Genomic DNA, 15,116 nt, shown 5'->3' on the forward strand with positions numbered 1-15,116 from the left:
AGTTCTTTCAAGTGGCATTTCTGTTCAAATGCTCTGGAAGCATAGGAGAGGAGTGTGTAATGTGAGATTTAAATTATACAAACTCCATTGATTTCTGTGGAAAAAGGAATAGGTAGAAGGGAAGGGGAAGTTCACAGAAGCAGCAAAGGGTAATTAGGAGGACATATGTGCCCTCAAAGCAGTGAGCCTATTTCCAGTCCAGGTTAAACCAGGGCCCTCAGCCATTCCTGCTGATCCTGGCCAAAAGCATTGTCAATGTTTTCCCACATACAGCGCTTGGTAATGAAGCTGGGTACAGTAATCTTACTTTTACAGAGTACTGTAAGAGACTCCAGGTTCCTGAAAATGAATGATTAACTGTCATTCCTCATCAGAACACTTGCCAACCTGTTCACAGAGCAGAAGTTCTGCAGATTTTAGGTGCTGTTTTGAACAGGTAATATGAATAGGTATGAGTAAAACACAGTTGTTAGATGTGAAGTCAGGGACCAAAGAAGCAGAAGAGCTCCAAAAGCCTCTGGAAGTAAATTGAGTCATTTATGAGGTTAGATAAGGTAATCAGAGGAGTGGTGGAATAAATAATGTACATAACTTTGACTTCAAGGATTTACATATTGACATTAACACAATGTGATTAGAGGATTTTCTCATTTGGGCCTGGAGGACAGGTACTTGTAAGGATTCCCAGACAACTGTGGAAGGCCATGTGTTGAGCTTTAACCCCATATTCTAAGAGGGCCAGGGACCAGCTCCAGGAACTAATGGTATGAGCAGGCTAGACAATTCTGTCTGGTTTTGGTAAGGCATTTTTTCTGGTGTAGCTAAAGCCATTCCTGTAAGCAAATATGGCTTCCCTATTGCATGGTATACCAGCTCAGAGACTCTGCTGCAGCGATTGCTGATGCTCATCATATTAGAGATCTTAACAGATTGTAGTGTTAGAATATTCCATCAGTTATTTCATGGCTATCCAAGCAATTTAATATTCGGCCAAAATATGGCTAACATGGCATAATATCCACAGATGAAGAAAACACTGAAAACATGCCGGTGAGCAAACTCCAGGAATATTGTATTTAATGCTGATTTTGAAATATAATATTTTAAATTCAATAAGATAATACTGTGTTTCAATGTACTGTATCTTTCTGCCCTTGAACAGCATGAAGACATCCATTGTAAGTCAGAAGTTACTACGTAACACCTGGGTATTATGACTATGTACACTGCTTAATGCAGCAGAGTTTCAGTGCAGTCCCTCTCTTGTGAAATCAAGTGAAATGGTATTTATTACTTTTGAGAATTACTGGAATAAAAGGAATCACTGTGTAATCAAAAACAACTTCTATCTGTTTGTGATGAGCCCTTTGGCTGAATGTTATACAGGACCAAACAGGGCCACTTTGCTGGAGAGTTTGTTTGCATATTTAAGACTCGTAAAGTGTGGGCAGCTTTGGTAGCAGCAGTGTGGCAAACTAAATACCTTAGATACTGAGCAGTTCCTTTATGGTTCAGAAGGGCTCTTGACGGTTTACAGAAAGGCTGTTGGAGCAGAATGCATAGATGTCCTGTGTTATCCCTAGACAGTATGCTGGTGACAAAGAAGTAGAAATCAATGGGGTGTGCTCAAAGTTATCAGATTTTTAAAAAAATTGTTTTACATAAAAAAGTTAAAATGTGAAGAATAAGGTATTTAGCTCTAGTGATAAAGAAAGCATTCTTTATTTCTACCAAAGCCAGTTTTTATCTTGCTTTAACCAACAGAAAGATAGAGACAAAGAAAAATAAATACAATAAAAAATGAAATCTTTATTTTTTGGCTCATTTGTAATATTGTTTACGTTGTTTATGATAGTAACAATTTCCTGCATGCATTTCACCAACACATTACAAGTCAAAAGCATTTGTAAAAGAAAGATTCTACATTTAATGTTAGCTTGTGTATGAAACACAAAATGTCCTGATGTCCTTGATTATACAAATGTACCATTTTGTTCTTGGGAAATATTGTGGATCCTATTTGTACAAGTCTAGTGCAGCGTGATTCAAAAAGAATAAGAATAGGCTGTGTAAACAGACACTGCAAGATAGCAAGGATTTCATGAACAATGAGACTATCTTGGAACTTCTGATGCAAACAGTGCTAGAAATTCGCACATTCTCCTAATACTTTCCTTGCTATGTCCTGTTACCAGATAAAACTATTTGGAAACAAGCTGGGTTCCAGATTTACACAATTTACTTCACATTGAAATATATGCAAATATAATATTAAAACAAGATAGTCTACAAATACTCACTTTTTTTCTCATAGCGTGATGATGTCAGTTTGAAATTACCATGGTTAGAAAGTAAGCCAAGTGAATGAGGAAAGAAATATAAGAAACAGTGATCTAAACTTGAAAAAACTGTTACCAAATGGTATTTCTTTACATTATTTATATATGCTAACCACATTTCCAACAGGTTAAAGAGTTTGCAATATGGCCTGTACAGTCTGATTCTACACCATATAGTAGCCACTTCAAATTTAAAATGCAAAACTAAAGAAGCTCATAAATAGCTGCAAACTATTGCTTAATGGTTTGAAAGAATGAGGTCTGGTTGGACAATTTGATTCACTTCACCACTGACACATTGCTTCCTATAGTGGAGACTGTGGACAGTGGAAAGAGCAAGATATAGCAGCAAAAGCATTGACATGCATCAGTGATACTCTCCAAACTATCTATAATGACAAGAATACAATAAGTCCTGTTGAGCTCTTGCAAATTACCCATACTGTGGTACATATCTGATGCAATTCAATGTGGCAAAGCCGTTTAATTCCATGCTCAAATATGCACGACAGTATGCCATTAAGATTTATATGGAAAAGGTTATTTTTTTTGATTCATTGGATGTTGGCCATAATGAGAGAAGACAGTAACTAAAGAACAGTCTAGGAAAAAATTTGAGTTGTTTTAAAAAAAAAAGAAAACAAAAGAACTCCCAGGTATATTTTGGTGAGGCTATTTTTCCAGTGCAGAAACTGCACAATATTTTTTAAGCTGTGAATATTTTAACAAAAACAGGAACTTGTTCATGTTTAATGATTTGCATAAAAATAAGTCATTGCAGATTCCTGTAAATTAGGGGAGACTTTCCAGGCACATTAATCTGGATGGACATAATCTGGATGCAGCCATACAAGTAGTTAGAACACCTCAAATTTAAGAGCAACCCTGAAACATGGAAGTTCTTAAAATCTTTATCTTTGTGCAATGTCATATTTTTATTTAGGCATGATTGACAAGTGCAGCATGCCTATGCAAATCACTTCTATCTGTCCATTATAGAGAATCTGAGAGTAGAACACCTGGTCCTCATACCTCTTTCCCCAACATAAAACCTATTACAAAAATAGTCACATATAATAATAAACAACCTGTGAATTAAAAAATGATAAATACACTAATACTGATTTTGTAAAAATATGACATATGTAGCAGTTGCATTACAGTGAAGAGAATTACTGTTCTACGTGTTTTGCAGTATGTGAAACACAAAAAAGTATCGCTTTGCACTCATTTCATGCCCCGTGTTCTCTGTGGAGCCACTTTTTCCCTCATTCTTAGCAGTGTCAGCTGTAGTGAAAACAGTAACTTTTTGTCAAGTTTGTTACCCTGATTCACAGAGTCACAGTTTGATGATGAAGGTTCACTGTTTTGTTATAGGCACTGACCTTAAGTATATATATAACGTATATATACGCACACACACGCGCGCACACACACACACATATATATGTGTAAAAACTGTCAGTTTGGCATAAACCTCCTGCAGGAGTCCAGTTGATGCTTCATTCTCAAAGACTGTAAACAAGTTGTCCCACAAGCAGAATTCTTAGATCTTTATTTTTTATTTTCCCTGACATCTTTTCCTTTGTAGTTCTTTTCTGCTTTATCTTTTTCATATTTTTCTTTGTCTGGCTTTGTTACACTGTCATAAGAAGGTGGGGAAGTTGTAGAGGAACTCTCATCTGTTTTTTCCGGAGTGGAGTTCCCATTTAGTTTATCAATAATTATCTCTTTTATAACTGGTCCATCTCCTTCTTTGTTTTTATTTCTGTTATATATACTAGACACCTTTTTAACTTTTTGCCTTAAAAGGTAATGCCTGTAAGCACGCTGAATAATGACAGCAGATACTTCCTCCTGTTTTCTTTTCAATGTGGTTGTAATTGGTTCGTAGGAGACTTTTGAAGGATTGGCTGCCATAAACCGATCTTCCATCTGTATTCTGAGGGCGTCCATCTCCCCACTTTCCCCCAAAACACGCTTTGTGAAAGCAAACAAGATGTCAAGGCAGTGAATTCTGTCGCCGCTTACCATGGGCAGATCCATTGCAATAAGCTGGACTTTGTTTGGTTTTGCTATAAGAAGAGGAGGATCTAACGAAGCTGCAAAATCTGATAGCTTACTGTATTCTATGAATTGTGTTGCATCGGGATCGAACTTCTCCCAGACTTCATAGAACATCTCAAAGTCATCCTCACTCAAGGGTTCAGCGCTTTCTTCAGTAGCAACACTGAAGTTCTCCAAAATCACAGCGATGTACATGTTCACCACTACCAGAAATGATATGATAATGTAGCTGACAAAGAAGAAAATCCCAACGGAAGGGTTGCCGCAGTCGCCTTTCACAGAGCTCCCCGGATGATCTTTATGGGGGTCACAGTCAGGCTCCCCACTGTTAAGAATTGGGGCTAGCAAACCATCCCAGCCAGCAGATGTGGTAATTTGGAATAGGCAGATCATGCTGTTGCCAAACGTTTCAAAGTTGAACATGTCATCAATCCCAACTTCCCTCTTAACATAGGCAAAGTTGGACATGCCAAATATCGCATAGATAAACATGACCAGGAACAGCAGCAGACCAATGTTGAACAAAGCAGGGAGAGACATCATCAAAGCAAAAAGCAGAGTGCGGATTCCCTTAGCGCCTTTAATGAGACGCAGGATTCGACCGATTCTGGCAAGTCGGATGACTCTGAATAGTGTGGGGGATACAAAATATTTCTCAATCATCTCAGCTAAGAACATACCTAGAGAAACAAAAGTGAAACAAATTTATTTACTGCTGTCTCCCAAACAATCAGTATAGGGAGTCTATGTTATAGCAAAATGTCATACAAGTTATTACATTTTATTGAAAGCTGTTATTAAGGTGAAAGCACCTTCCTTTTGTTGAAATGCTATGTAGGAGAAGGGAAGTAAGTAAAATAAAGAAGACTGCTTTTGGCAAGGTAGCTTGTCTAAGCTTTCAGTTATTCCTAAAGCAACCTGGAAAGAGACGTTTCTGTCTTAGATATAATTAGTTCTTGAAGCTGAGCCTGTTACCACTGTCTTTTATGAAGGACTATATTGGCTTAATTTCTGCAAATTAGTGACTCTTTTTACCTGAGGATCTACACTGTATCAGCACAGCCTCTCTCAGGTTGTATCACTCTTTAAGACTTAAGTTTTGTCACTCTAATTTGCACCTTGGAGAGTGTCGTGGTTTAACCCCAGTTGGCAACTAAACACCACACAGCCACTCACTCACCCTCCCCCACCCTGGTGGGATGGAGGAGATAATCGGGGGCGAGGGGGAAGTAAAACCCATGCCTTAAGATAAAGACAGTTTAATAGGACAGCAAAGGAGGAGAAAATAATACTACTACTAATAATGATGATAAAAGAATGTACAAAACAAGTGATGCACAATGCAATTGCTCACCACCTGCTGACCAATGCCCAGCCCATCCCTGAGCAGCAATCGCTGCTCCCCAGCCAACTCCCCCAGTTTATACACTGAGCATGAGGCCATATGGTATGGAATAGCCCTTTGGGCAGTTGGGGTCAGCTGTCCTGGCTGTGCCCCCTCCCAGCTTCGTGTGCACCTGGCAGAGCATGGGAAGCTGAAAAGTCCTTGACTAGTGTAAGCACTGCTCAGCAACAACTGAAAAATCAGTGTGTTATCAACATTATTCTCATACTAAATCCAAAACACAGCACTATACCAGCTCCTAGGAAGAGAATTAACCCTACCCCAGCCAAAACCAGGACAGAGAGTCATTAGCTTTTAGTTGACAGAAATCTAAATATTCACCAAGAACTTAGTTAGCAAAAGCAATTAAAAATCTCATCCTCTTCACATACTTTTCAGTTTTAGTACTGAAAGCAAATTTGTGGTTAGTTCGCATATACCACTAAACATTCCTTTTTATATTTGTACATGTTAATCTAATGTGCCAAAAGTTCCTTTATGTCTTTTGATGTGGAAGATGACAGTGAATGTAATGGGAGAGATAAAAATCTTACATGCAACATTTCATATATTGTATGCTATAAAGTATGAAGATCTGAATCAACACGTAAGTCATATAGGAAACTGAAAATTTCATATTCACTATCATAACATTCTTGAAACAAATGTTCCCTTTTCCTTCCACTAGTTCTTTCTTGAAAGGGACTTGCTCTTACCTACTATGGAGAGAATCACAACCACAAAATCAAAAATATTCCAGCCTATAGTGAAGTAGTAATGGCGAAGTGAAATCAATTTCAGGACACATTCTCCAGTGAAAAGGATAATGAACACAAGGTTAATCCGGGATAAAATTGTTTCCATTTCTTTACTCTGGTCATCTGTTTCTACCATCATTGTGACCATGTTAAGGCAGATGAGTATCATGATGCTGATGTCAAATACTTGTTTGGTTACAAAATCAAAGACCATGCCTTGGAATTTGTTCTGCAAAAACAAAGACGGAATGCAGTTTATACTCTGAAAATATTTGTCTTTACAAATGCTAAATGGGAAAGCAAGTCCCCACAAGATTTAGGAGTGCAGAGCAAGACACATTCACAACACATCTGTTAATATACACCCAACACGTGCTGGTTTGCGTCTCATCCTGTTAGAGCGGATCAAAAAGTGTACCACTGTTGGCTGAAGGGACCGAAAGGGAAACAATGCAATAATAATAGTAATAACATTGACAATTGATATTATTGGTGTAAAAAAAGTGGTGTAACTTGATACCCAGCAAGAGTACCAGCCAAATAGAAACTTATTTTCTTATCCTTATTCTTAGCTGGTTTTAGAGTACTAACCCCCAGAGATGTCTCTCTCTTCCTTAAACTAATTGTGCTTGGTGAGATCGTTGGACCGCTGAAGTTGCATGACTCAAACACACCATGACTGCAATATTGTAGTTTTCCTTTAGTACTTAACTAAATGTTTATTGCCATATGTCTCTCCCTAGAAAGTCTATTTTTAACCACTCGGTGCATAAGGTGCAACAGGTATTTTTTCCAAACACTGTAGGAGTTCAGTAAATAACAGAATAGTTTCTAATTTTAGAGACAAATTTATCGTAGTTTATACTTTAGTCCCTAGGGCATTCTTTTATTTGGTAAGATTATATCTGCATCTGTCTTTCTCTTTCACATTGGGTGACCACTGCCCCCTTCTGTCTTCAGCAGCAAGGGCTAGTGCATCCCCATTTCCTACAAATTCTCTGGGAGGAGAAAAAACAGAAAATTAAGTTTATCCATGGGTCACAAGAACCAATAAATGATCCAATCAACTCTACTTTTGTAGGACTTAGGCAGGGAATTATGAAATTTATCACATTAACCTTATTCAATCCTACAGTTCATACTTCAGAGTGTATGTTTTTAAATGAAACATGAACGATCTAGTCTGCTGCATTAAAAAAAAGGGGGATGAATTCTACCTTTACAAGAAAATAAATGGGAAAAATATTTTCTTTCTAGACATAGAACCTTTTCTTGTTGGCTAAAATCATATTCCCAAATAAGTATTTAATATTACTGGTATTAAAATCAAATCACTCTTACCACTGGCCTCGGGATAGGTTTCTGTGGCTTTTTGGATCCCAGTTTTTTCATTGCATTGTAATATTTCTTCTGTTCTTCTGTCATAAATATATCCTGACCTCCAAAGTAAAGAAATAATATCAAAACTAATTACTATCATGTCCACACATACAACACTTAACTACAGTATGTCTCTCTGTAATATAATATTACATTTATATTTGATTTATATAACAAAAGTGATTTTTTTTTCCAGGTATTTATAGTGTGGATGCTCATATACATTCCTAAAACACCAAAAAAACCCTTACTGGTGCCTTGTCAGGCTGACAGTTGACTTTTTTCCAGTGTCTTCATGCTCGCTTTTGCCGATATGGCTAAAACAGTTCTTACTATACTGATACTGTTAAATAACTTGCTGATTAGGTTATGTTTAGTGCATAGGAGCCTGACTGGTGCCTTACATGTCCTAAATTCTAGATAGATTTTTAGGATTACAGCTAGCCAGGTCTAAAAGTGGGGTAATTTTGAGGGAGAGGTTGTGTCCAGGGAGAGTATTTAGGTCTAATCTGAGGTATTTAATGACAGCAAAAAAAATCACCCTTGATATAAACTTAAGAAAAGTAATCCAAATCATGCCACAGCAAATTATTAATTAAAACATCACTAGAACCTTGACTAACTCAAATGAGCCTTTGTTTGCAGATGCAAATGCTGCCAGTCAGATGTGCAGCTGACTGACTGAATTTCAGTATAAAGTAAATTGTGCTTATTGATGAGTCTGAACTAAGTCAGATGGAAACGCAATGTCAAAGTCACTGTCTGCTAAACTGGATATTGAAGCCCAAAGCTTGGCATAATCGATGGAAACTGAGGAAGTAACCCCAGACGTGTTTATGGCTCTTTTAAGAAGCTAAAGAATGTTTTCACAAGGAAAAATTTCTGTAGTTCACAATTGACTTTTACCATAGCTTCTGTTTGGCACTGCTCCTTTTTATTTGGTGATCGGATAAAACCAAATCATATCAAACTGCTTTTTCACAGCATACAAAGATTTAGAATGATCCTGAGGTTCTAGTTCTTTTTGGCAGTTGAAGGCTAAGAATCGCGAGATTTCAAAATATTTTAAATGTGCTTATTTGTATTTTTAAAGTTATTTTAAGTAAAACTGTATGCATTATCAATATAATTATTTTAAACATACTTGTATGTCAAATGTATACAGAAAAAAATATCCTTCCTTTTATACCTTTGCTATATTACTGCTAATAAATTATAGGTTGTATTTGTGTCTAACAAGTTCATCTCATTTCTCCCAAAAGTGTTAGAAAAACAGAGCTTTTTTGTACACATTTTTACTTGTATCTTTAAGCCTATTCATGTGAGGTGTATTGGACTTCCTCTTTACCCACTGTTTAATCAGTTGGCAGAACTATTATCTATTGTATGAACACAGTGCCATATTGTATCTTCATTAAGTGTCAACAGTTTATAAGATTAATTAAAATTAATTTATCTTAAATCTTTAAAGTTCATTAAAAAGGAAACTCCTCCATGGCAGACGTTATTACATCTAATCAAAAGAATAATGCACATTCCCTTTTTGCATCATCATTTTAGCTCTTACACAATTTGCAAATTATTATGAACTGACTCGTGATTTGTCCCTCTTCGCTTGTCAAAATGCTGAAATGCAAAGGTCATATCACATCCGTAGATTTAACACAGATTATGTTAACAAAAGAGACATTTCTATTCAAGGACTTGAAATAACTTTTGATTTTTATTAGTTTTACATAAATAAATTATTAATTCATGATAGCTAATCATTTATAGGACTATGGAAACATTTTAAATACTTATCTTCTTTTTTTGTTGGTTGAAGTTGTCTATAATGACACCAATGAAAAGGTTCAAGGTAAAGAATGATCCAAATATGATAAAGATGACAAAATAAAGATACATATACAAGTTGTCCTCATACTTAGGCTGATCTTCTACCTACAAAATATTATAAATTTTATTACGCATGAGAATGCTAGATGTAAAAAACAATGTATATAATTTATGAATAGGTATATGCTATCTCAGCTAGAAAAGCTATAAACTGCACTCAGTTATTAAAAAGACCTGACATGTCCATTCCAATCAATATTTGGAGAACTGGAAGCTGACAGAATCATTACTCATATGGAATTTTAAAGTAAATGTGCACACAGATATGTTTATGTGTGTACATATACACAAAGTTCCTCGTATAGAAGGAAGAAGCAATGCAGGACTGAGAACAGTCATTAGCACTTAAAATTTTAACAACACAAATCTAAATATTTTATATTGTGTTCAGTATATTTTCATGCAACATTTCATGCAACAGACTCAATCATTTTTACTATCACCTAAATCTCCCTGGAACTCTTCTGGTCTTACATGAGTGCTCTTAGGTCCAGCTAAGAACAGATGCTTTCAATAAATTTCTAGTGAGTATATGTTTTGTGAAATCCATTAAATTGAGGTAAATTTCTAAGGAGGATTTTGTTATTGTCTCAATTCTTCCAGATTCCACATCTCAATGCCTGCACCTCTACTGCACAATGTGCTAGAGTGTAGAAGTGCTGAAGTTAATGAAACAGGATGTATTACTCTGGGAGACAAATATCACTGTGTGATGATGATATCACTAATGTGACTATAACCTAGGTTGTATAGACTAGTTGAGGTGTCCATGTTGCACTTTGTTGTACAAGGTAAACATAGTTTTAGTTTTGTAGCCAAGATAAAATTCTAATCCCTAGAAAACTTAACAGATGATCTTCAACCTAAAATCTAATTGCACTTAAATAGCTAGATAACATAAGTGCTCAACGTAAAGAAACAATGAAATGCACAGTTACAAATTATAAAACAAGGTTAATATGTTCAATATGTAATAATTACATTATATAATCTTAAATTAACTCATACTCATAATTACCAAAAGAAGTGGTTAAAAAACCTCTGCTTTGTTTTTTTCATTAACATTAGCTTTTCCAAAAAAAGTCCAGTTAAGTTAATTTAACTTATTTGGCTAAACAGAAGGAAGTGGGATTAATTCTTTCCACTACAAATTCTAAGATTCATGAAGTTACATAAAAGTTCCTTTCTAGACTAAATGTATGTGGAAAAAATATGTATTGGTGCTGATTATAATTCTTCATGTTATTGTATGTGTAGCTGTTTAAATTCTATACTCTGTATCAGAATATAACCAAGGGATGATCTTTGAAAGTCAGACTTACATCTCGTGAATCAACAGCAGCATACATAATATCCATCCATCCTTTGAAAGTAGCCTAGAAATAAAATAAAAATCTTCCCTATAAAAATTCATAATGTAGAAAATAACTAGGTCACAGCATTTGGACCTTAACTTTTAATAAAATCATATCTAAATTTATAAACCACCTCTAATAACACAGGCATAATGAAATATTTTTCATAGTAATACTAGGCTTTTTGAGAAATTATTTTTCAGGTATTCAAAAAATATTAAAAATCAGGCTCTGAAGGTCTCAGCAAGGGCACAGTGTGCTTAGAGCTGCAGATGCTTACTTTGCAGATGAAGAATGGTAGACTCAGATAGACATTAATGGTGGAGATGTTCAGGTAGAATCTACTAGAATCACTCACGGAGACAGCCATTTTATCAAGTTTACAGCATGAATTGATGGAGTCAGCAATACAACTTCTGGACAGATACCAACATGCATCTGAATGTTTTTGCTATGGCTAAACTGACAAGGTATTTTTAGAAATGTTTTAATCCCGTATAACTAAATGGAATAGACTCTGTTCATAATCAAAATATACATTGGTTCTTGAGTGATAATATTTACAGAAGATCAAGAAGTGAACTGTGAAAGAGCTGTGATTGATTAACTTTTATAAAACTTTGGGCTGAGTTCCTATAGAGACCTTGTCTAGATAGAATAAAGAGTAAAAAAGATCTGCCATCATTGCTCTAAGGAGGTGATTTTCATGGACAGGGAATGTCTGCTTTCTGAGGAACACCAAAGGGTTGGTGTGACATGATAGTTGAAGGTGTGAGTGCCTGCTCACTAGCCAGATTTCCAAGCTTATTCACAATAAAGAAAAAAAGAGTTAACAAGCCTGTGAAATGAACAGATAAAGAGCATCCCTCCCGAGGAGATTCAGGAGAAGAACCATCCCAAGGAGTATATTTGCATCTGTGCTTGCCAGAAGTGAGCTCTGGTACTTTGGTACAGCTGCTCGTTTTCACAGCAGAAAACTTGTACTCCGGGAGTGTTCATATCCTCTTGAATCTTGCAGTCCAATACAAATTTACTGAAAAGGTGTGCTTGGGGCCAGGCTTCATAGTTGTTTCTGGCTCAGTTGGCAATTGACAGCTCTTTGGTGTGCTTTGCATAGCACCGTTAGAAGAGGAGCAGAGTTTGATAAGAGCAATAAATACAGAAGAGCAGGGGGAGAATGTTAATGTGGACAATCAGCTGAAGAGGTGACATGATACATGCTCAAGGATCCCTTAATCTCTGCAGGAAAAGTAAAGGGTGGAAGGGAATATTTGAAAGGGAAAATAATGAAAAATCAGAACAAAAAGAAATAAAGAAAGAGAAGAAGAACAAAAGGTCCACAGTAGTGATGGAGTAATTAAAGACCAACACTGTCTAGATGGGTGACATGGATGACATTCAGACACAGCTTCAAGAGACTAGAAGTTTTCCTTATACAACTTCAGAGGCAAATATTGGTAATAAGATGGGTCACTTTAATCTCTAGTACAAGGATAGCAATGAGATCTGAAGTCAGAGAATTAGAATCATTTAGTACTACTACTCTGCACATGAGAGTCACATTGCCTTTAGAGGCAAAACATTTTAAGCCAGGTAGTTAATTTGGGAATCAAGGTCAGCTAGGGATACTGACCTGCTCCGGGATAGAAAGGACAAGCATATCATTCTTAGATAACTTGGTGATACCAGAGCAGAAACAATCCCATGATATTTCTGACATCTTTTCATACAGTGAAGCTGTATATCAAGTTATAGACAAGTGATTCTACAGAGCTCAATCATCTAAGCATAATTGCTTGCTTTCCTGCTTGTGTTTTGGATCAGATATCAGCTATCAGAAGCTCCGTTCTAAGCCAAGGAGCCTGTAAAGAGCTAAGGTCTTTATTCCTCTGGCATAATTAAAAGGTATGCTAAGTACTAGAACAAAGACATTTCTGTATCACAGTGCATAGGAAATGGACTTGAAGGGGAAATACAATTGACAGACTTTGTATAAGTAGCTGTAATTAATAGAATGAATATGCCTGCAATACAATAACATCTAATACTTCACAAGTGTAATACTGTAAGTAAGATAATATTTATTTAGTATATTATAAAGACTCTTTAACAAGCGTTAATGGAATATGATAGTTATAAATCATGAGTATTTTTTGTGATAAAAGTATTTTACATTTTCCTATTTTACCTAATTAGCATCTGTGTATCAGTAACTATCCATATTTTTCCCATGGGCAGCTCCTACTTCTCTCAGAGGATTTCAGAACTCTTACACAAGTGTTATGATAATAAAGAATTGGCTCCATGCTGCATGAAACACTTGGTGCCCCAATCTCAGATCTTGCATTATTTATGATTCCTTTCCCTAAACCCACTTCCAGGTCTGGAAAATCAAGCCCCTGTTAAACAAATATCTGCACTGGAGACACGAGGTTGATATATATTTATTTTTACCATCTAACTCACAAACTGGTTCTTTAAATGAGTATAGACATGAAGAAAAATCTAGTCTACCTTGACCAGGCTGTCAACAAATGAAAAATTATTTCACAGTGCCAAAAGTGCCTAGATTAATGGATTTTGACTGAAAGATGTTGCTGTGGATGTGTAATGATACCTAGGAACAGATTATGTGGGAGGCATTGGCGGTAGTTGCTCACTTCAGACCAGACAGTCCGTTAGGATGTCTGCCCTCTTTTAAGCTGCTGTCTGCCCTTCTGTCTTACAAGGTAACTGAGCTCATAAAGGAGAGGAGAGACCTTTTTAATAATTAGAGGGACCTCTGAGCCTTATCCACCATGGCAAGACTCATGAAATGCATTCCTGAAGTTTATATTGTGCACCACTAAAAAGATTCTTGTACGTCTTTCACTTATTATTTTCACATTATTATTATCATGATGAGACGGTATTCCCTAGCCTTGGAATGGAAAGTTACTCTACTATCATTAACACAAAAATTACAGGTAACAATACAATAGAGTTGTGTAAGCTGTACATCATTGCTATGAAGAAATTATTCCACTACTGAACAGTCTTAACTTGCCCATTTTTCCTAAACTTCTTTAAAAAGAGCAAAAAGAAAATATATAAATTTACTTACTACTTGAAGCAGAGCAAGATATCCAGCTCCTACATTATCAAAGTTTACTTTCACATTTTTCCATCGGGCACTTTGATTGTTTTTTATGAGTTCCTCACACTGAGTATAATTGTTGACATCACTGACATCAAACATCTCACCAGTTGTGGTGTTGACACAGTGATAGAATTTGCCAGCAAACAGATTTACTCCCATGATGCTGAAGATGAGCCAGAATATAAGACAAACCAGCAATACATTCATGATAGATGGAATTGCTCCTACAAGGGCATTTACAACCACCTAGTGTACAAATTAGACAAAATAGCCACTTAGTTTATGAACAGAAAAATAAAAATACTTTAAAAATGTTAAAACAGTATTAATATGGAATGGACAGTTAAAATATTACATTAAAAATTTAAGGAGGAAACATTATTTAAGGTTCAATAAAACACTAATGAGATTGCAAAAAGCAAGAAATAAAATTATATGGAAACCAAGACAATGCAAAAGTCTGAAAATAACTCCAAAAGCAAAAGAAAACCTGTTAGTAGCAAGATGGATTCTTAGAATTTGTGTGCTCTAGAGAAAAAGAGAGAAATAAAGGTTAAATTCCAACAATACAAATCAAAATCTATAAATAGAAAATAAACCAGGAAAAGATCAAAGAATGATGATGTGGAAGACTGAATACAAATGTCTGCGTGTGAAACTATCATTACTAATAATTTTATTCTCAGAAACTTTATGTATATATTGGCGCCAGTGTATTTTCACATCTACATACAAGGTAACATAATTAAGCACATCTTATTTAGTTTTTATTAACAGCATCTGCTATAAGTCTTGGTT

General features: G+C 35.8%; 1 protein-coding gene across 16 annotated transcripts in view; it reads right to left on the reverse strand.

Moving 5' to 3' along the window:
- Nucleotides 1-3,893: 3,893 nt before the first annotated feature.
- LOC140657264 (sodium channel protein type 2 subunit alpha-like) overlaps nucleotides 3,894-15,116 on the reverse strand; it is a 68,207-nt gene continuing 56,984 nt past the window's right edge. For 13 of the 16 annotated variants that reach the window (XM_072874035.1, XM_072874029.1, XM_072874033.1 and 10 more), the window contains 6 exons: nucleotides 14,283-14,564; nucleotides 11,147-11,200; nucleotides 9,732-9,869; nucleotides 7,890-7,994; nucleotides 6,507-6,777; nucleotides 3,894-5,086 (listed from right to left, as the gene is read on the reverse strand). In XM_072874035.1, coding sequence (XP_072730136.1) covers nucleotides 3,894-5,086; nucleotides 6,507-6,777; nucleotides 7,890-7,994; nucleotides 9,732-9,869; nucleotides 11,147-11,200; nucleotides 14,283-14,564 — 2,043 coding nt within the window. Of the gene's footprint in view, nucleotides 5,087-6,506; nucleotides 6,778-7,889; nucleotides 7,995-9,731; nucleotides 9,870-11,142; nucleotides 11,201-14,282; nucleotides 14,565-15,116 lie in introns of all 16 variants that reach the window. The other 3 variants (XM_072874038.1, XM_072874026.1, XM_072874039.1) reach the window with 1 other exon arrangement.

Source organism: Ciconia boyciana, chromosome 10 (genome assembly GCF_034638445.1).
Source record: "Ciconia boyciana chromosome 10, ASM3463844v1, whole genome shotgun sequence".
Classification (NCBI taxonomy): Eukaryota; Metazoa; Chordata; class Aves; order Ciconiiformes; family Ciconiidae; genus Ciconia; species Ciconia boyciana.